Source organism: Paramormyrops kingsleyae, chromosome 17 (genome assembly GCF_048594095.1).
Source record: "Paramormyrops kingsleyae isolate MSU_618 chromosome 17, PKINGS_0.4, whole genome shotgun sequence".
NCBI classification, from domain to species: domain Eukaryota; kingdom Metazoa; phylum Chordata; class Actinopteri; order Osteoglossiformes; family Mormyridae; genus Paramormyrops; species Paramormyrops kingsleyae.
In genome coordinates, this window is record NC_132813.1 from 22207248 (window position 1) to 22217013 (window position 9766).

General features: G+C 40.8%; 1 protein-coding gene across 1 annotated transcript; it reads right to left on the minus strand.

The window, feature by feature from the left end:
* Nucleotides 1-5598: 5598 nt before the first annotated feature.
* Nucleotides 5599-6537, minus strand: LOC111837885 (olfactory receptor 2AT4-like). Its single transcript, XM_023800334.1, has one exon. The coding sequence runs from the start codon at nucleotides 6535-6537 to the stop codon at nucleotides 5599-5601; it is 939 nt and encodes a 312-aa protein (XP_023656102.1).
* Between the last annotated feature and the right edge of the window lie 3229 nt (nucleotides 6538-9766).

A 9766-nucleotide genomic window follows, 5' to 3' on the forward strand; every position in this document is an offset into this window, starting at 1 on the left:
GACCTTAAACAATTATGCCGGGTGTATTCCGGATCGACGTCGGAAGGAAATTGTGGAAAATCTGATATCTGCTTATTACCGGGGGCTGGACGTTGCAGACTTCGATGCACCCGTCCAACCAGAGGAGTATCGAGGATTCCCTCAACTAATGGAGTTGGTTAGAGTCTATCCAGCAAACTCAGGCAGTGCCATGTCTATGACTGGACACTCAGGCGGAGATGATGACGGGAATCTACCCCCTCCTGGTCCAGGACTCAGAGCGCTCCGGTCCGAGAGGTCCACCCCCACAACCTCCTAGACGTCGTCCGAACAGGGGAGATGATGATGATGATAACCCTCCCCGTCCCTCAGGGTTTGGCCGCAGCTCTGCTACAGGACCTGCATCCCTTCCACCAGGCCAGGATGACGATTGTAGCTCTCATGATGATGAGTCAGATCCCGGTGAGCCATCTACTTACATGGTCTTGGTCTCGAGACCAATTTTTTGTGGTCTCGGTCTTGTCTTGGTCTCGACTCCATTTGGTCTCGGTCTTGCCTTGATCTCGACTCCATTTGGTCTCGGTCTTGTCTTAGTCTCGACTCCATTTGGTCTCGGTCTTGTCTTGGTCTCGACTCCATTTGGTCTCGGTCTTGTCTTGGTCTCGGACATAGCGGTCTCGATGGGATGGGGAAAAAGAGAAAACAGCACATCCTCACAGAACAGTATTATTATTACGCGCCTCAATTCAAATGCAATCAGTCAGATGCATCTATTTTAAAAACGTTACATTTTATACAATTTCTCAACGGACACTGCCAGTGCTTCACAGTCCACACACATCATACACATCGCATCATAGCGAAGTCGGCAAATAAATGTCCAAAAATGTCCGCTGAGTCTATAGCATAGTTATAATTCAAATAAATTAGGTATTTTACATTGATTAGAAAGCACGGTCATGGAGGTGCAAGTCAATCTGGAGGCTCATTCTCTTCAACTCAAAGCAAAGGATCATTACATAGCCGTATTCATAGCTTACCCGAGGCCTCTGTCCCTGGTATAAGAGACTTAATATGAACATCTTTCTGGTACATCCCATCTCTTTCCCTTGACGAGGTCTGATAAAATGGTTATAGGAGAGGATTGCTGAGAATATTATTTTCAATCAGGCCTCGTAACTATGACAAATCCGGGAGATTTTAAATGAGACATATGGACATATGGACAATATAATTGAAAAGATAACATGAATTTGATTTAACAAGTAATGACAGTTACAGCAATGCCTTTTTTCTCTACAGTTGATCTGAGTAATGTGATGTCGATTCTAGCGCTAGTCTGTTTTTGATCTTGGTCTTGGTCTCGGACTTGGTCTTTGTACCCTCAAGTCTCGGCAGTGTCTTGGTCTTGATAGTCTCGGTTTAGGCGGTCTTGACTACAACACTAGCCGCATATCCGACTGACATATACACACCTCAACAATCGGCACACGCAGACCTATCCACACGCGGCCGTGATCAAGGAAAAACTGCATCTGTAACTTCTTTGTTGGACTACCGTCAACACACTAACTGATGGGGATTTCCACTCTTTAACTGACTCCTACATTTCTGTGTATTCGTTCGTGGTGTTATAGGGTTGTTCTTCTATTGTTATTCAGTAGTTATTTGTTGTTCAGGGTTTTCTCCATGTTAATGCGCGGTTGTGATTCTTATTTAATCCGTTCAGAGAAGAATAATCAATAATAAGATAGTTCATTGCATTAAAAAAAAAAAAAGCTGCTAAATCTAAATTTTAATTGTCCACTCGAGTCATTTAGCATTATCTTGCTACTGATGGCTGGATGTTGTTGAAAAGATCAATGTACGTCAAACAATTAACATTACATTTTTGCGTCTATTCTGCTGCGTCTACCACTGTTGTGTGCAGCTCAGCTGCTTGCTCTGTGGTCTCTGCCATTGCTGTGTGCTGCTTGACGGGCTGTGTTCATGGCTGGTGTTCGTGCTACTGAGTGCCTCATTTTTGGATGGACTCACATTTCTCTCTTGGGTACATCATGCTGGGCTATGAGTAGCGATTAATATCTTTGCTTCTCTATGCTTTTGATGGATTCTGCTGTTTTCTCTAACTTATTCTATGTTGGGCCTTGGTTAATTGGTAACCTGTTGCTGCAATTATCTTTGCTACATAATTATTCATTTGAATTAATCTATTATGGCTCACTCTAAAGTGATTTATGACATGACCACATTTATGGTCATCTTAACATTACCACCATTCGTTAAGTTTGATAATGCCTACTGTAAACTCATAAGTCTGCCTTGCTCTATAACTTGTGTTTGTTAGTATAACAGAGACTATATTTGTTTAATAGTCTCTAGGACTCTAGGTATTGCCATAAATACTCATTCTTTTAGGTGGTCTTTTATATTATTCAATATTGTGAAACAACTTTTTTAGCTGAGCATTACTGTCATACTGTCATGCCCTGTGTCACACCCCGATCGTGCCGATCCTCCTGTGCTACAGTACATCCCCCTCATTAACATCATGTGGATTCCCAGTGTTTCACAGCCGTTTCGAGTTGTCCTTATTAGTTCGGTGTATTTAAGTCCACGTCAGAGTTTGTTTCCCTAGTTCTGTCATTGTAGTGTTGTTCATTGTCACGCTGTCTGTTCCTTATGCCCCTTCGGTTTCCCATTAAATCCCTTTATTTTACCCCAGTCCTTATCTCCCTTGCCCGTTTCCCTGGTCCGTCCACCGCAACATATGACACCCTGCCTATCTATTCCTCTTGTTTCTCACTAGCTTGGCTCAACTACATTTGTCTTACCTCTCATTTCTGCCCTTGTATAATGCACTCCAGCTGCCTCTTGTTCTGCTCCCTTGTTAATCTTTGTATTAAGGTACTTCCCACTCCTGTGTTCCCCAGTCCTGATATTAAAGTTGTTGCTCCTGTGTGATCTGGTTCTTGTTTGCTCTTCCTTATTGTTTGATCCCATGAGATCTTGTTTGTTTCTAATCTGTTCCTAATGAATAAAACCCTGTTTTGTTTGCCTCAATTAACGCTCTTGCGTCCTTCATCCGACTTGTCACAACAGAATGTCAGGACTCAGCAAGCCACTAATTGACTATTACCAAGAACCTCACTGTCATGCCTGGCCCAGGCGAGATCTCAGCAGCTTTCCACTAATATTCACTAATATTCAGCCTAGGGGAGGCTGCTACTTTTTCTGGCCCAGGAGAGGCCGCTGATGTGCTACAAACTCCCAGCTCTGAAAGCGCTGCTTTACCCGTGCTCAAAGTTCCTCTGCTCTGTTTTGCCTCCCATTGTCCTGACTCAGCCCTGTTTTGCCTCCCATTGTCCCAGCTCTGCCCCATCTGCCTTCAGACACCCTACCTCCACCCCGCTCGTGATCTGGCCGTGTCCCCAGATATCCAGCAAGCACTTGCTTCACTGTTCCCTGAGGTCCTACCAGCACTCGCCTCATCCCTCGATGTTCCGCTGGATCCCATCTCATCCCTTGAGGTCCCACTGGATCCTCTCACTATCCCCAGATGTCTAGCCGATGCCTGCTTCTTCATTCACGTGTGTCCGGCCAGTGCCCACCTTGTGGTCCCCTGAGGTCCCGTCAGCATCTGCCTTGTTGTCCCCTGAGGTCCCGACAGCATCTGCCTTGTCATCCCCCCACCTCTACTTTTTACAGAAGCTGCGAAAAACCCATCTTCCATCACCCATCCTCACAATTTTACGCTATTGAGAGCATTCCTGAGCAGCTGCATGACTGGCTGATTTGGGATCTGCAATGTGATAGTACAGACAACTAAGATGATCAGAGTCTCTCCCCTCCATCATGGACATTCACACCACATGCTGCATCAGCGAAGCTACCAACATTGTGGATGACCCCAGCCACCACATCTTTTCACCCTCCCAGCATCTAGGAAAAGGTACTGGAACATTCAGGCCTTCACAACTAGACTCAAACAGTTTCTTCCCCCATGCCTATGAGCTAAAAATGCCTACGCGTTTCAGCCAAAGTGGCCTTCATCAAAAGATGATGCATAGGCATTTTTAGCTCATAGCCATGTGATAATAAAGGCTTTTTATATATTCAGTGCCTTGGATTTTTGTCATTTTGCTAATTTAAGGATGCCTGATCTGAAGAGCACCAGACGAATTTTCAATTTTTAATTTTTACACCCAAGAAGCACTCCTAGCAAGGCATTTGTGGAACCCTAGGGCAGTATTGTTGTCTTGTTTCACATGCATTCAGTTTGCTGAAAAAGGAGCTGTTTAGAGTAAAGCGTTTGCCTTGTTACAAGCAATTTTCAATTAATAAAATTAAAATTACCTGGCTTTGCCGTTTTGTTTAACATTATAAATGTTAGAAATGATATCTAAAGGACGATGGTCACAACACATTGTGATGACACTCTTTACATGTCATTGTGTAACCAATTTTCAGGAAGCAGAGACAGAAAATCCCAGGAGCAATTGGGGGGTTCTTTCTGAGCATAGAGACAGTGACCTAACTCACTGAACAACACACCTCCCTAGTGATGTAGAGTATTACATTTGTCCTTAGAAGGTATATAATAATTCATCAAATGTGAATTGCATCCTGTGTGATATAAAAGAGCTTCATTAAGGAAAACAGGCCCCTGTCAAAAAATGGCAAACTTATTTTCAGTTATCAAGTATAATTGTTTATTTTTATGCTTACATTTCCTGCATTATACTTGAGTGACACCACAGAATTTTTTCTTCATGTTAAAGAAATAGATTAAAAATCCTCAAATCAAAGTAACAACATTTTGAGTAACTGAAAATACACATTTTCATTTAATGGCAAATGGCTCAGATGTCATTTCAACTATTCATACATTTTTGAAAGGACAGACAAAAATCACAGACCTTTGTATAACTATTTTCAATGTTTCTACATGAGAGGCTCCAGTCTGGTTTGTTGCCATATGCATTTTGGGATGATGGCTTTACTGGTTAAACTACAATTCAAATAACATTTTACTGAACAAAAGGCAATTAATCCTTATGGAATGCAAAGAAGCACCGATGCATTTTGGGAGCATCTATGTTTATAAATTGATAGTACTTAGGAGTATGAGGCAGTTATGGGGTACAAAGCTGCAGGACATTATAGCAGAATTTAAACAAACAAAAACACCTGAGGTAACAAAATCACAAAACAGCAAGGCTCCTGTATTACAGAAAAGCAAAATGAAGTTATGAAACTCTGAAACCACAGGCAACCAGCAGCTTCTCTACAGTCCCGTTTATTCCAACAACTGACCCTGAAACCCTGTCGGCTATTTGAGATAACACAGGCCTGTTGGGTTTCACTGACTGGCCTGCTCATCTGTTTAGGCCTGGGGAACCATCACCATGGCAACAAGAGATCAACCAAACCTGGGCCTCTCACTGGTAAATAACTGAGTAAATAGATATTAATATTTTAACAACAATGTTGCACTTTTATATTTCGACATGTTTTTCCATAAAACAAGAAACATTACTGCACTACATCACAGTACATATTCCACTACATAATGTTATGCATAATAGCTTAACAATTGTTAGCTGTTGTCCCAACCTCTCAGATTTTCCACCTTCTAACCAAAGTATCTTTGATTTCTTTTGTCTTCAAGCAGTATATCAGAGGGTTCACCATGGGGGGAAAGACGCTGTACAGCATGATCATCAGGATACGGAAATCTGCACTGAAGTTGAGATTTATGGTGTTTGCAATGTAAACAAAACACCGGGGAATGTAATGGAGACATATGATGAAGAGCTGCGGACTGCAGGTGGACAAAATCTTGTATCTTCCATCTGAGGATGCGGTTTTCATTACTGACAAAATGATGGAAATGTAAGAAAATATTATAAAAATAAGTGCAGCCAGCCATACTAAGATGGCAACAGAAAGGTTTATAACTTGAACCTCCTTTGCATTCTCACATGCTAGGCTGGTTACTGAAATATGGTCACAATAACACTGTACAATGACATTAGAGTTACAATAGGGCAAGGAGACTGAGTGAATAAGACTGTTAGTCATCCAGATCAAGGATATGAGCCAGCATATGCCACATAGGATCAGAATGGTGGAATTTTTAATAAGCGCTTGGTATCGGAGGGGGTTGCATATGGCAACATAACGATCAAGAGCCATTATCATCAGCAGCCATGAATTGAAGCCCCCTAATACATGGATAATGAACATCTGTAAGAAACAGGCATTGAAGGAGATGATCTTGTCCTCTGCCAAGTACCGGGCAATGACTTTGGGCAAGGTGGTGGTGGCAAAGATTAGGTCTGACATGGCCAGGTTGCAATACAGGAGATAAGTGGGTTTTTGGAGATTTCTCTCTATGACAATAACAGTAAGAATAAAGCTGTTGCCTCCTACAATGGCCAGATAAACAAACAGTAAAACCACAGATATGAGTCCAAAATAACTGGGCTGAAGTCCTGGAAACCCAAGTATTATGAATTCTGTGACCTTTGTTGCATTGAAGTCTTGGTACGACATGATCAGCTGAAACGTAGTGTCCCCTGAAAACTGTTAAAGGAATTGAAAGGGGGAAAAAAAAACATATCAAAATATGCAAACTTTCATGGTTTAATAATGCAAACACAGTTTTAGCCAATTTTTATAATTGTTAGCATAGTACAAAATAATTGACATAAAAATAAACATAAAATAGTTATTTGTAACTGCAATGATTTTAACTGAATTATTGCCCAAAAGGAAAAAGTCATTAATCCTTATTGTCTGTTAAGATGAAAAAATACAGTATCAACTAAAGGTCTCTGCTCTGGTGAGTCTATGGATTCTGTTTAAATGAATAATTTTAACAAATTATCCTTAATTCTTAATACGTTTTATGAATTTTCATTGTCTATTTATCAATTTGGTATGAAGTGTCCTCTACATAAATACACCATTTACACATGTATAGATTACATTATATAATTTACTCACATACTACAAAAAAAAACTACACACATTAATTTAGTGCAGGTTGAACAAAAGGATACAATCTAGTATTATTAGACCAGACATAAATTTGTGGTTTTAATTTACCATGATCTACACAAACCTCAACCCCATTTGGGTAGGAATCAAACAATGCCCTTACCTGAAAAAACACGGAGGCACTACAGTTATGGACCACACACAAGTGAGTCTGCAAGGCTCTCTGTTTTGTACCTGGTATTTAAATACTTTGTGTTGCATCAAAAAGCATTCCTGTTATCGCCTTACATAATTATTAACACCTCTTAAGGGACATTTCCACCTAAAGGGAAATAGGGCATGCAAGGATTCCCTTAACCGGCATAACCGACTGCCTGCTAGTCGCCTAGAGTCGTCACCTAGGGTTCATTTTATTGAGACTGTGTCTGTTCCCCGCATTTTTAATCATGGAAGCCGATTCCACCGTAGTGTGTGCCATAATAACTTAATAAAAATTACAATGAATCCGTTACTAGAAAACAGCTGTGATGCAGGGCTTAAACTTAAACTTGGACTTCTGAATGTAAGATCACTGGCTCCTAAGGCACTATTAATAAATGAAATGATTACTGATTTTAGTCTTGGTGCCATATGCCTCACGGAGACCTGGCTTAAACCGAATGAATTCATGGCACTAAATGAATCTACTCCAGCTGAATACAGTTATAAGCATAACCCTCGACCAAATCGCAAAGGTGGTGGTGTTGCTGCAATTTTTCAATCCAGCCTAGGAGTGACTGAGAAATGTGGTCTGAGTTTCAGCACATTTGAAACTCTTGTTCTTAGTTCTGCTGGCTCATCTCTTTCTTGCTCTTCACCCAAAATCACCATTGTTATTGTTTATAGACCACCTGGGCCGTACAGTAATTTTCTTAAGGAGTTTGCTGATTTTTTTAACTAACCTGGTGGTCAGTACTGACAAAGCTATTATTGTGGGTGAATTTAACATTCATATGGAGAAAGATAGTGATCCTTTAAAAATAGCGTTTGCAGCTATTCTTGACTCTCTAGGTGTACGTCAGAATGTAGTCGGGCCTACTCATGTCTGTAACCATACCCTTGATTTGATTATTAGTCATGGCATCTTGGTGGAACATGTATCTATTATGCCTCAGAGTCCTCTGCTCTCAGATCATTACTTGTTAACATTTGAAATCCAGTATAGCCTCCCGTTGACCACAGCTCCAAAGTACAGAATCAGACGTTCCATTGCCTCACTAACTACAGTAACATTTATGAAACAACTTCCACAGTCCTTCAGCCTTACATCTGAAGCATCGTCTATAAATGAACTTAAACAGGCGACTGCAAACATGGATAAATCCCTTCGTAGCACACTAGATCTTGTAGCTCCACTTAAGATGATAAAGCATAGAGATAAGAAACCTGCCCCCTGGTACTCTGATCATACACGTGAACTCAAACAGGCATCATTCAAGCTAGAGCGCAAATGGCGCTCAACTAAACTAGAAGTTTTCAAATCTGCATGGAAAGAGAGCCTGTCTAAATACAGACAAACACTAGTGACTGCTAGGTCTGTGTGTCTCTCCAGATTAATAGACGGGAACAAAAACAATCCAAAACTCCTATTTGAATCCGTGGCTAGGTTAACACAGAATTCTCCATTAAACTCGCAAGTCCCACAATCTCTTAAGAGTAATGACTTTATTACATTCTTTAATGGTAAAATAACTAAGATTAGACAGACCATCCAGTGCCCGTCCTTAGCTACCTATGACTGCCAGACTCCTGCTAGTCTTATGCCTATCAATAATGAGACTTTTGAATCTTTCATTCCTTTAAAAACACCCAGAACTCCTGAGCTTAATTTCCTCCTGTAAATCCTCTACAAGCCTCATAGACCCAATTCCTACAAAATTCTTCAAGGAAATTGCACCGCAGATTAGCAATACCCTGTTAAATGTGTTATCCAAGCTTAAGAGATGAGTTTATGTTCCAAGACCCGTCCTAAAGAAACCAAATCTTGAACCTAGTGTTTTCGGAAACTATAGACCGATCTCAAATCTTCCTTTCATTTCAAAGATCATGGAAAAGGTTGCAGTTCGTCAGTTGTCTTCTTTCCTACAAAAAAATAATACTAATGAATTATATCAGTCTGGCTTTAGACCAAACCATAGCACAGAAACTGCTCTAGTCAAAGTAATGAATGATTTACTTATGGCTTCTGACCGTGGCTTTATATCGCTGTTGGTATTACTAGATTTATCTGCAGCATTTGATACTGTGGACCATAATATCCTCTTGGACCGGTTAGAAGGTATGGTTGGCATTACAGGGACAGCACTCTCTTGGTTCCGCTCATATTTAACTGATCGCTATCAGTATGCATATGTGAACAACGAATCATCCAAGGCCACCAAAGTCACATACGGTGTCCCACAGGGATCAGTACTGGGCCCACTACTGTTTACCCTATACATGCTACCACTTGGTAACATTATTAGAAATCATGGTGTTGGGTTTCATTGTTATGCAGATGATACACAGTTATATATATCTGTTAACCCTGATGATACATCACTCCTATCTCAGTTAGAAGATTGTCTGTTAGATATCCGGTGCTGGATGGCAAAAAATTTCCTAATGTTAAACACAGAAAAAACAGAAGTACTGGTGATTGGTCCCAAGGCTGCAAGAAATAAGTTTCACCACCTCAGCATTAGTGGCCTTCCTACACAACCTAACACAGTGGTTAGAAATCTTGGTCTTCTAGTAGATTCAG